This window comes from Episyrphus balteatus, chromosome 3, assembly GCF_945859705.1.
Source record: "Episyrphus balteatus chromosome 3, idEpiBalt1.1, whole genome shotgun sequence".
Classification (NCBI taxonomy): domain Eukaryota; kingdom Metazoa; phylum Arthropoda; class Insecta; order Diptera; family Syrphidae; genus Episyrphus; species Episyrphus balteatus.
Window position 1 is genome coordinate 26,261,251 of NC_079136.1, and position 13,251 is coordinate 26,274,501.

Consider the following 13,251-nt stretch of genomic DNA (forward strand, 5'->3'; position numbering starts at 1 on the left):
ATCTCCATTAATTTTGTCTTCTCCATAACAAAAGAGGCAATTCTCTACAACAGACATCTCTCGTTATTCGCACATCCAACACACACAAGAACCCAATCTTTTGTTTGGGCCATGAAATTAACAAAAAGAAAAGCAAAAAAAAAAAAATAAGAACAAAATCTCCCCTAATAAGCTTGCACAACTGAATAATGGCAAAAGATTCTTCTTAAAATGCCAAAAGCAAGAGCCCCCGTATAGCCACAAAATATGCGACTTTAATTCTGTAACAACATTACGAATTATTTAAATGTCTCGAGGATAACAAAAAAAAAAAAAAAAAAAAAAAAAAAAACAAAAAAAAAAAAAAAAAAAAGATGAAAAAGAAAAGTCGCCAGCATCGAGTAAGAATACACAAAAGTCTGCCAAGCCAGGAAGAATAAAGTATTATTCAGCTTTCGCTTTATCCTGGTCCTGTGCATAGTCTGTATCTGGAATGCGGATTGTGTCCTGTAGGGAAATTTAATGAACAAACATTTTCCGCTTCTTTTTTTTGTGATATTGAAGTGAATAGCCTCACGTTTGCAACTTAATTGATGTGCGTAACTTTAGCATGCATATCACAATCACAATCATCTCGGAACTTGGTTTTGAGAGAGACTACATCAACGAGAGTTGCCAGATGGAAACTTGTTTAAAATAGAAAGGATGAGTAGGATTTCCATTTTGGTGTTTTGTGTCAGCCTTGAAACAAACTACAAAGGCTTATTGGGGTTAAATTGTATAACTTGATGCAAAGGGTGGAATATGCAGTAAATTATTGCAAGTTCCCCGTAGGGGTTTATGCAAATTAATTTATGCAAATTGGAATAATTGAATTGTAGGGTAACTTGTAAAGTGGGAAACTGAGGATAAGGCGAATTCTAGCTGAGAATGTTTGTTGCCATTTATTATGTACCTTTGTTACAGTTGTTGTTTAAACTAGGTGGTATACTGAGATAATTGGGAGTAATGATTGTTGTGGGTAAAGTTAATAAGGACAACAAGTGGACCTTTGGTATTTTCGGGGTAATTGTTGTTTAAAGAACATGTGGTACCTAGGCATTAACTCGAAATTGAAATAAATTATTTAATTTGCAAACAAAAACTAAAAGGAAAGCAAAAGTCACCCGGATACAGGAACCTAACCACTTGGGATAAAAGTCTTTATTATGTGATAACTCCAACTTAATATATGGCACAAAAGTCATGAATCGCTGAGAGATTTTGTGGAGATAATACATGGGAAGGACCTGGTTCAAATTTGATAAAGATATCATCAAACAAGCGTATGCATTAATTGAAAAAAATGAAAGATGAGTTGATACTGAAAATACAAAAATATGGTTGCGACTTCTAAAATGGGAACTTCTATGTGGCAACCCTATTTTAAAGGAAAAATTGTCACATAACTAATACATTCACATCTAAGAAAAATTTTGAAATGCCAACCGAAATTCAAAGTAATAAAAAAAAAAAAATAAAATAATATAAAGAACGTAAGCCTAGAAATGTGGCAAATGAAAACAACACTGACAAAAATCTTATTTGAACAAAACAGTATAACTTTTAATGCACTAGAAAGCTAAATTATACATCATATTTTAGACAATGCTCTCTTCTATCTAAAAAAAATATCGGGTGCCACTTCGCAAATGCAGACAAGTACTTGGCAACCCTACTCAATTGTTTTTTAGCCAAAGTGTATAATATACATATTAGCTAAGACTCTCTTCTATCTATAGGGCAAGTTTAGGATTCGTAATAAAATAATCATGAATTTAGAGGTGGTGGAGTTAAGTTAAATTTTTTCGATTTTTTTTTTTCAAGAAAAATGATTTTTTAAGGTTTAACTTCTACGACTTGATAATTGCACTCATGATTTTTTTCACGACGACCATTTTTTTAATAAATTTTATACCATCTGAAAGCTTATTATTTATACATTTTGTATTAAGCTTCAATCACATTTCTACGATGCCTACAAAAAAAGTAAGAATTTTTTAAGGCCTACTATACAGGGTGTCCCAAAAGTAATGGATCAAACGAAGTATGCAGATAGGCCAACTTAAGGGCTCTCAGAATTTGGTAACTTGTTCATCCCAAATCCTTACGGTTTTTGATTTAATGCAGTTTTTGTGAAATTTCGATAAATCCCGACTTTGCAACAGTATTTTGCTTCCTCCGCTCATAATTGATTTTTGTTTTTTACAATTCTTTCACTAAAACATTGCTTAATAATAAGAAATAATTAATTAATCAAAATATTTTTTATTTCATTCGCCATTTTGCTGCAAATGAATTAACAGTTCCATGTTTTATGAAAACTCAATTTCTCACTTTTATTTCAGAGCAACACCCTGAACAAATTTTTTATGGTGTGACCCTGGTTTATTATATTGAAAACTTGCCGTGTTATTGCTGTTTTCAAAAATGTATAAAAGTTTCCAAAGTTGAAGTTAGAACTAAAGATATTACAATTTAAAAGCAACAAAACAGGGTCTGTCAGAGAAAAATAACAAAGAAAAATAAACAAATTTTCTCGACTGTTGTTTGTTTATTTCTTTTTGAATAAAAGCCTCGATTTTTGTTTGTTATTTTGCTCTGAAAACCTCTGTTTTTTTGCATTCAAATTGTAATATCTTTCGTTCTAATTTCATCTTTGGAAACTTTTATACATTTTTGAAAACTGCAATAACACGGCAAGTTTTCAAAATAATAAACCAGGGTCACACCATAAAAAATTTGTTCAGGGTGTTGCTCTGAAATAAAAGTGAGAAATTGAGTTTTCATAAAACATGGAACTGTTAATTCATTTGCAGCAAAATGGCGAATGAAATAAAAAATATTTTGATTAATTAATTATTTCTTATTATTAGGCAATGTTTTAGTGAAAGAATTGTAAAAAACAAAAATCAATTATGAGCGGAGGAAGTAAAATACTGTTGCAAAGTCGAGATTTATCGAAATTTCACAAAAACTGCATTAAATCAAAAACCGTAAGGATTTGGGATGGACAAGTTACCAAATTCTGAGAGCCCTTAAGTTGGCCTATCTGCATACTTCGTTTGATCCATTACTTTTGGGACACCCTGTATATGTGGCTGGTCATCGGCAACAGTGTTTTGAGGTATTTTTCAAGTTTTTCAATATAAAATTATGTAACTTGTAGAGCACGTACAGTTATGTGTGATATATTAAATGAAAGGAAATATTATAAGTATGCGTACTAAAGTTAAATCAAATCTGTATGTACTGTAGATCAAAAGATATAACGTGTTTAAAAAAGAACATCTTTTCACCGTTATCATATTTTTGACTAAACTGGAACCAATCCGAAAATGTTTCTCACTTTATGATCAATTGACATTATTACAAAATGTACCATTGTCTCACTGACTGGTAGTAGAATTCACACACTACAGTTATCAAATGTTGGTCAATAGTTTCGCAATTTACCTCCAAATTCGATCTAAAAGTGATGTTTTTCTGAATCGTCATTCTACAATCTTATGACCAATGACTTTAGAAGAATTTTAAAAAAAAGAACTTAAAGAACTATTCCTGAAAAAAAAAATTTGTAATCAACGGAAACTTCAACCCTATTCACTCAGAAACGGCGTTCAATTTTATTTTTGATTTCAAAAACAAAAAAACGTAGTAATACTAAATATTTTTACTTCACGGTTCAAACTTTTTAAACAAAAAAATAACTTTATTTTCAAAACATTTCCGGGTATTGTAGGTATTGTTTTTTGTTTCACTAAAAAAAAAAGTAAATTGTTAGAAGTTTCTACGAGTGACAAAATCTAATCTTTCAACTTTTGTTGTAATTCAAACAAACAATAACCCAATAACACGAAGAAGAGCTTCACCTTTCGACCTTCCTACTACACCCACTCGCATATTCCCAAATCCTATAGCTGTCAAAACGATGGTATTATTGTATCATTTTTCATCTCAAGAGAATGTAAAGTTATTGCTATTTTTATCTAAGTCTACAAGCAAAAAGGCAAAAAGTCTTCTTATAATACATTCCTATACAACCTACACTTACTTGAGAGAAACGAAGCACTCATCTTTAACACGACAAAATCTCCCCTAGTACCTATACACTACACAGTCCACCTATATACTTCAAATAACAAAACAACTACAACCATAAACAACAATATAGAGCAATCCTCGAATTGGATTTCATTCCCAAGAGTTGTCTATTGTTGACACATGAGGTGGTTTTTTTTTTTTTTTGTGTTATACTTCCTTAGTTCTATTTGAAAAGTTATAAGGATTTTGGGGATAAAGTCCAAAAGAAGACAATAACTTTTAATATTAGATTAAAGGTATGGGAATACCTCTTTAAAGGTACCCACACACTGAAACACCAGGAAAGGCATTGTCATGAGCCAAGAGAATATACAGAAATCCGTATGTACCCTTGTGGGATTTGGCTGAAAGGCTTTTGCTTTTATAAGTGTTTTGTATTAAATTGAATTTCTTCTATTTCAGTGTAAAAAGTTTTAATCCTTCAGATTCTCACTTTCATTTTTCATGTTTTTCTTTTCAAAAAAGGTATTATTTCACTTTTCTATTTGAATTTCCTCTTTTGAAAAAATTAACTTTGAAGATTTGAAAACAAAAAAAAAAAAAAAATGTTTCAAAAGTCTTGTAAGGTACACACATTACTTATTCGTTTCCTGACCCTAAGGGTATTAATGGTTCATCTGTATGCTATCCTTTTTGAAACAACTCCCTTTGGGAGAGTTATGAAATTAATCGGAAAATTATTTTTTTTCTTCCTAACTTGGTTTGGACATTATATTAAGTGGTTAAGTTGGTCACAATGGAATAAGTGACACATAAGAGGTTTCATTCTAAACGAACTATATACCTAAACAACTATCAAGGGGAATTATATACATATCGACGAAAGGTAGGTAAAACTTCAGAAAAGTAAGATGTCAAAATGGGATAAGTTATTTATGAAGTTCCGCAAAGAATTGACACAATTTTATTTGTCTCCCCTTTTTCATTGTGAAATGGCCTGTGAATCTCTTGGGAGAGAATAAAATAATAATTCATAAAACGATTGACATTTTCAAATAAAGGTTTAAAGTTGAAAAGTTTTTTTTTGTAAAGGAATACAAAATTCGCAAATAAATATGTAATGAATGTAAAAGGAGAAATGTCGAAAACATAGACCAACTTCTGGCAACTTATGAAATTATTTTCTCAGAAGCCCTTTAAAGGGTAGGATTTAATATCATTTAGGCTCCCTTCAAGGACTCAAATCTATTTGGGTATGATTTCTAGAAATGTTTACTGATTCAATTTGAAAAGAATTGGTTATTTGATGCTGTTAGCACACCTGTTTACCAAAAGCTTATAACTTATTTAAGATCTTCAAGAAATAATAATTTTTTTTCTGTTTGAAATAAAAGAAACCTTGCAGTTTTATTCTTATAAAGAATATCCAAACAAAGATTAAAATGAAAAAATTAGCCTATTTGCACTTATTCCTAAGATGAACAAGAATCTTCTTTAGTGCATATCCTAAAATTTGCTCCTCCATCAAAAAATACCATTATTTCGTAGGTATATATATTTTTTGTAATGGATTGTTTTGATTTTTAATAATGATGGATTCTAAAATCTTCATGCAAAATTTGGTTCATCTACCATAACTTTTAAGGGTTTTTCGGCAGTAAGTTTGCAACTGTTATAATAATATGAGTTGACAGATGAAAAACAGGTATAACTTTTTCCAGAGACGTCAGATTGTCTTGATTTTAAATTTTTTGGAATCAGCATTAAAAAATACCTTGAAATCATGTATCATATGTGTATATAATACCATAGCCTATTTTTGCTAATTTTGAAAATCTCCATTTCGCGATATGACCTTGAAATCGCGACAAGCGGACATGAGATTTTTCTAGACTTTTGAGATATGTTATAGAATGGAAAAAGGAAATTATTGAGCAAAAAAAATTTCTACTAACATTCATTCCGAGATTTACTCCTTTTTTCTCCTTATTTTACTGTATTATATAGTCTTATAGATTCTAACAAAACTGCGTTTTTAGTTTTTCTCAAAAAAATCGGAGAACGGAAATATGGCGTTGCCGTTTTTAAGGTTCATATATTTCATCAAAGCATAAGCCAGTTTTATTCAAAATACAAATAAAACATGTAATTCTTTTCATTTTGAAGTGTAAAATGTAAACAAAATTTTTTTTAAATTGAAAAATTTAATATTCTTAAGTTTCGATTTTTTTTTTGATTTTTTTTTTCTCAAAAATCATACATTTCCAATAGATATTTAAAATAAAGATACTTTGAACTACAAGAGCAACCACGTGCAACTCAGTCGTACATTTTATTTAGATAATGATTTTCGAGATTTATGGTTTGAAATCTATACGAAAAGTATAACTGCACTTGGTGTCCAAATTTTAAAAAAAAAATTTATTTTGTAAACTAGAACACCTAAAAACAAAATTTCAATAAGATTCAATGTCGGGTTTTAACTGAAAATTTTCTTAAAAATCAAAAAAATTAGTTTCTGAAAATTTTGATTTTTATATATATTTTAATGCATATAAGTACATTAGGCTGGTTCTTTTCCTGGACATACAGTTGTATTGCTCACTTTTGAAGATGTTTTCTTCTTGATGGCTGAATTTCTCCTTATCGCTTTCACTGAATTCAACGGTTTTTTCTACATTTAGTGCTAAGGTAGCTTTAATATAAGGTTAAAAATATTTAATTTTTTTTAAATTCAAATTCTTGAAAATTTGTTTTAGTGTGTTGATTTTTTTTTAATGTTTGAAAAATTTTAATTACCTATCTTTAAAGAATTTTTTTATAAGAATGTCTAAGAATGTCTCAAACGATTTTCAAAAAAAGTTTTCTTACAAATTCTTTGTTGTACAAGTTTTAAAATCAAAAAATCAAATTCTTTTTAAATTAAATTTTAGTTAATCTTTCTTAGCTAAGAGAAAGTACTTGCGAAAAATTCGTGCATTTTGTTTTATTTTTGTTTAAAAATATTACTGTTATAATTATCTTGCGAAAGTAAAATTCATGTGAAATGTAAGACACATGTTTTTAATACTTCTATTTAATTCCACTGCTACATCCGAAATTTGTACGACGAAGAAATTCATTTGATTACATTATCTCACGTAAGTTATCTTGCCTACTATTATAGTCGGGGTTTAATGGCAAAGAATTTATCTCCAACTATTTCATTTCTCTACTATACCAATATTTAAATTTCATGGAAAGTATTGTTGCCTTTTTCTTCTCCCCATCACAAACCCTTTACCTAAGAAAACTTTTCTCAAAGGATTATAAAGGTTAGGTAGGGCAAAAAAAAAAAAATCTGCATACCTAGTCTTAATCCAAAAAGAGGACAAAAGCAAAACTTTCTCTAAAACCAGCTTTCAACATCTCCGTTGTGCTTATTTAATAAATAATAATCATAAGTTTAAGATAACAAAAGTTTTGAATCCATAAAAATAAAACAAAAAACAAAAACAAAAAACAAGAATAAAAATGAAAATTTACCTGAGTTTCGAAAATTGCCATTCAAATATTTATTCAAGAAATTTTCAACAATTCACAGAAAGAGCTTCCTTATGGAAAAGGAGGAAATATTAATGGAAGCCACTTCGACCAAGTACCAAGTTCAATATTCATAGCAACGCAAATAAATTTCCCATGACAATTCCAGGCCAGCAAAAAATAGAATAATTCTTCGTTCTGTCCTTTTTGTGGACACACAAACACACACAAAAACAGAAAAAAATATAAAAATATATTTGCTCCTTAGCGCAATACCATTAACTACAAAGGGAAACTGAGAAGAAAATCTCATTTCCACTTAATCCATTTTAATTACCTTCAATATAAAAAAAAAAGATTAAGAAACAGGCGAAGAAGGAAAAAAAAAACGAATTTAATCATCATAATTACTCAATACACGCTAAGTAGCAGTGCGCCGCCATCTTCTTCATCGTCCTTCAGCAGTGGGTAAATCCTTTCTTCTTCTATGTGGGGTCTTGGTTGCTTGTTGCAGATTGAGTGGATGTTGACACATTATCAGAACTCGACGTTGTCCTGTCACCAACAGTTGTTGTAGTTGTATCTGTGACTGGTGCTGGCGAATCTGCATTTGGGTCATTTCCATTTGTGTTCCTCGACAGGAACCAGCATTTCATGGGCGTGGGCTTCCCCTTCATCACAACCGGGCCACGGTATTCCAAATGGAATGAATCATCCTGGTTGATCTCTTGACACAATAATCTGTAAAATGGAAAATATACGATGACGAGTTAAAACTGCTGCCTTGTAAATTTGTGCAGAGTTGCTCTGCTGGCTGCGTGTATTTAGAGAGATAGAGAGTGTGTTGAGTGTTTGTTGGTTGGTCGGGAGTCGGGTTGGTTTGGTTTGGTTTGGATCTATGAGGTGGTGTGGAAATGTGGGAAATGTGGAAATGTGCAAATGGGATTAAGGAGATTCTGAAGTGGGAAATGAATGTTGCCTGGTGATAAACTTGAGCTGGGTTATTATACGGTCTATGTGTATAACCAAAGTTCTGTGCTATGTGAGAGCTGGAAAGAGATGTTGCTCTTGCTATTGCTGTTTTTGATTCTAGGAGGAATCTCTTATACTTGCCTTTGCTTTTTTTTTGTGTTTCTTTTTTTGCTTTGTTTCTGAAGTTGATACTTTTTTTTTTGTTTTACTTTATACATTTTTTTTTAAGGAACTCGTGCGTATGAGTGACATCTACATGGTAAACTATACGAGTGTATATACAGTAGCGAGCAAAAAAAATGCAAACGAAAAAAAGTTTAAAGAGTTTTGAAAAAGAAATAAGTTACCAAATTTGGCATATTGAAACTGTTTTATGTTCATTAAACAGAGTCAATTTGTGGAATATTTTACTCCAAAACCATTATTTGGTCAAAAGTCTACCTAAATATGCGTTTTTAGACGAGCAAAAAAATGCAAATGTTTTTATTTTTTGCATTTTTTTTGCTCGCTACTGTATATAAAATATAGGTACATTTTTTCTATCTACAAAAGACAGAAGAGAAATATTTTAAACGATTGCAGATGGCAGAGCAAAGGATTTTCTTTTCCATTTTGTGTTAAGCGGATTTCGTGTAAGGTTTTAATTTGTATATTCACTATTCCTTTGAGCGTTTTTTTATGTTAATGCTTTTGTTCAATGGAAGAGTGAATAAATGGCTGAGAAATATTTCAGGTGTTAAGCTTTGGTAACATCTTGAATAGTTTCATTTGTAAGGAGTTTTTTGTGATATTAGATAGAGAAGTAGGTACTTAGAAAAGAAACTAAGTGTGCAATTGTTTTTAAAAAAAAGTTCAAAGTTTTTGCATAATTTCACCTACTTTAATTTGCTAAAGTTGTAATTTTAAATAATAGAATTGATTGCATTCTTTCCTAAAATAGTAACTTTTTGTGTCAAATTTAACATTTTAAAGAGCTGCAAAAATGTTCTAAATTCATCTTTTTTTAGATTTTAAAGTTAAAACCCTTAACTAAGCAACAAACTTTGAATGCACTGCTTTAAAATCCTTTTCGATACGTTTTTTTCCAATTTTAGAAAGGCGTAAAATGGGTAATCTGAAACTATCTTCAAATTTAATAATTTTTTGAAAACCATTCGGCAAACCGGACAGACCGTCGCACATGGGAGTATTGTCGTCAAAAACCTGACCATAATTATTTTTCGTGGTTTTTGTTACTATTTCTGTTTAAAATGAGTATCCCTACAAGAAAATACAATATAGACCTAGTTTTTGTTATTTTTATTTTTATACCAAAAACTAAAAAAATTGATTAATGGCCTGTACTCAGCCTGTCGACATTATTTTTCTCAAATTTTTTTCCTCATCCCTAATACCCAAGTCTCAGTTTTTTTTCTCTCTTCCCCAACTTTAATTAAGATCACCCAAAATAAAATACACTAATAACATCAGTAAATTTAATTTAAAAATAAAAAAACGTTGCATAAAGTAAGGAGTATTTTCTATCAGAAAGTGAAAAACTAATTGACCCTCGAATTGGAATTTATTTCTCACCTAGTTTTTATTGTTTTTATTTTTTTTTCAAAAACTCAAAAATTTGAAATGGCCTGTCGACATTATTTTTCTCAAATTTTTTCGTCATCCCTAATACGCAATTCTCAGTTTCTTTTCTCTCTTCCCCAACCTTCATTAAGATCACCCAAAATAAAATACACTAATAACATCAGTAAATTTAATTTAAAAATAAAAAAACGTTGCATAAAGTAAGGAGTATTTTCTATCAGAAAGTGAAAAACTAATTGACCCTCGATTCTCTAAAGAGCACCTAAGAGCACCCAATTTTTGTTGGATTGTGTAAAAGAATATATAAACTAACTCATAAGTTTCAATTCATCGCAGAATAACGGGGTATACTAAAACAAAATCATTAAAGTTCAAATAATAACTTATCACAAATATCAAGTTTTTAGATACTAGTTCTAAGCCCGCATTAAAATAGAAAATAACATCTAACATTTTCAAAACTTTATTAATATCGTTAATAAATAACTAAAAACAAATAAAATGAGGTAGATGTAACAGTTAACTTTGAACTCATTTTTTAACAAGACACGATCGAAAAACAAAAAAATGAGTGCAGCATATTGACACGTGATTATTTTGCACCCACTTTGCCAAAATTTTTGGAGTAAATTTTGATTTTCAGAAAATTGACTTATGACCAGGTTTTTACTGCAAATACTCCTATGTGCGTCGGATGGGTGTTCACATTATCAAAATACCATCTGATCAGACCAAACGGCAGCGGTAAGTTTGTCAATGTGAACCCCCCTAATGAAATCAATAGTTAAGATTTTTCCAAATTTCTATTTCCCCCGAAGAGTAAGTGTTAATCTTAACGATTCTTTTTAGTGAAATGAAAATTGGCACTTTTGCATGGGTGCGTCCAATCAATGTTACACATGATCACTATTTACTGGAATGATCGGTATACGTTAAGCATTTTTCACTTGTGCATTAATCTGTATCTCAAAAGTGGTTTGAAATAAATACGCCCAAAATTTAATTTCGTTAAATAACTTTATAGTAAATATTTTTTGTAAAAAAACACTTCATTTCATATAGCTTGTAGACAAAATAATAACTTTTGATCAAAAACAGATTTTTTAAATATTTTCTCTCTCCAAAATATTTTTGTTTTCATTTTCCCTGCTCCCACTTTATCTTATGAACATCGATTTTGTATATGGTAAGAGTATACAAATAAACAGATTTGTTCATCAAAGAATTGGAATTTATTTCTCACTTAACTCAACTATATTTACTGCATAGGTGTTCACACTGAATTTATTTTGTTTATATACATAAATATGTATCTATATTTGTAAGCATCTTCACAAAAAAAAAAAACACACACACACACCAATAATAAATGACAATGGGATTTATTTTTATTATCCTTTCATTTTTAAAAAAATGAGGATTTCAACGTACTGATAGTGAGAGAAAAAAGGTTTTGGATTTTGTGAATTATCATGACAAAGTCCTGAAACGAAAAATAAATAATTTAACATTTGTTTTTTTTTTGCAACAATGTGATGAAAATTATTAGCAGAGTGTTAAAATATATGGTACCAGGAGTTATATTCAGATTAAAAAATTAAAAAATAAAATACATATCATTGCCTGGTACTTAACCAAAAACAATTAATAAGGCAAATTAAAAAGAGAGGATTTTCATGTGTTTTTAATTGTTCTGCTATTTAAATTTATGAAATTAATCATGATGGTTTATTGAAAGTTTTTTTTTTATAATAACAACAACTTGAAATATATGTGGGTTTCATAGAAAAAAACACGTTCAAACTTAAGCTCGAAGTATAATGTTTAAATAATATTAACCAGTTAAATGGTAGTTAAGTTAATATTTACATAAAGAAATTACGAGTAACTGTTTGCTTATAAAAATTTAAATCAATTAAATATTTGTTTAATATAATTTATTTACACCAAATTGTTTGATTTATTTAAAAAAAAAAAAAAAATTGTGTAATTCTATGATCTTTTCCCAGCTATGTAGGTGTGACCTGATTAACAAGTAAAATTCTCACATTTTAACCCACCACACGTACTGTTACAACAATATCTGAAAATGTCACTTTTAATGTGTGGTTACCGCCAACAGCGTTTATTACCAGAAAATAATCTCGAACCAACAGTTCTTTACAAACTATAAAATATAATACAAAAAATTGGCAATTTTTAAGGTTAAATTTGAAAGTTTGATAGAACGCAGAAATACTAGTAGATAAAAAACGCAATTTGACCAATTACTCAAAAAAAAACTTTCTAAACCATATCCATTCCATCAAGTTCAATAGAAAATAAATTGCACGACTGGGGTCGCACGTACTTGCTCTTATGCTTAAAGTAACTATAATGTTAAAGCTTTTTATTCAAGAAATTTAAAATTCGATATTTTGAAGAAATTTCATAAGTAGTATAAAAAAATTAAATTTGTTTTTATAATTAATAAAACTCCGTTTTAAAATATCTTAAAAAAAAAAACGAATATGCCATTTTATTTCTCGTATAAAAAGGTATTTTTAGAAAAAAAATTTTGAAAATTGTAGGAGCCGTTTTTTAAAAAAATAATTTTTTATATATAAATTTTTTTTAACATTTTTCAAAAAAAAAGTTGGTATGCCATTTTGAAGAAATAATTAATTTACACATAAAAACTAAATTTCAAAATTTTTCATTGATCCGTTTTCATAAAATTGATTTTTCAAAAAAAAATTTTGAAATATTTTTTAAAAAACCAAAAATGCGTTTTTTGAAAATTTTCTAAAATTTTAATATTATCTTTACTTACACACTTCTGTATAAAAATTTTCATTTAAATCGGGTTAATTTTGTACGAGATATTCAGAAACGAAAAAAACCGTTCTATGACAGGTACCGTTAATAACGGTACAAAAAATATTTTTTTTATTTAAAAAGTTGGCCCTTATGTGAAGTATTACACACAAAAATTTTAATCAAAATCGTTAGAGCCGTTTTTGAAAAAAATTAACTTTTCTATTTCCGTTATATGGCAGGTACCGTTAGTTTTGGTCATAAAAAAAAAATTTCAATTTCCCCTCTAGGGAATCACCAAAAACTGCTAACTACCAA

The 13,251-nt window shown here is 29.3% G+C and overlaps 2 protein-coding genes across 2 annotated transcripts in view; both read right to left on the minus strand.

The window, feature by feature from the left end:
• LOC129916162 (probable 2-oxoglutarate dehydrogenase E1 component DHKTD1 homolog, mitochondrial) overlaps positions 1–7,849 on the minus strand; it is a 107,397-nt gene extending 99,548 nt beyond the window's left edge. Inside the window, exon 1 of the mRNA XM_055995968.1 lies at positions 7,588–7,849. The gene's annotated coding sequence lies outside the window, so the exon portion shown is untranslated. The remainder of the gene's footprint in view (positions 1–7,587) is intronic.
• Positions 7,850–7,958: 109 nt separating this feature from the next.
• Positions 7,959–13,251, minus strand: part of LOC129916163 (guanylate cyclase soluble subunit beta-1) — a 156,219-nt gene continuing 150,926 nt past the window's right edge. Inside the window, exon 16 of the mRNA XM_055995969.1 lies at positions 7,959–8,325. Within this exon, the coding sequence (XP_055851944.1) occupies positions 8,070–8,325 (256 nt within the window). The 3' untranslated portion in view covers positions 7,959–8,069. The remainder of the gene's footprint in view (positions 8,326–13,251) is intronic.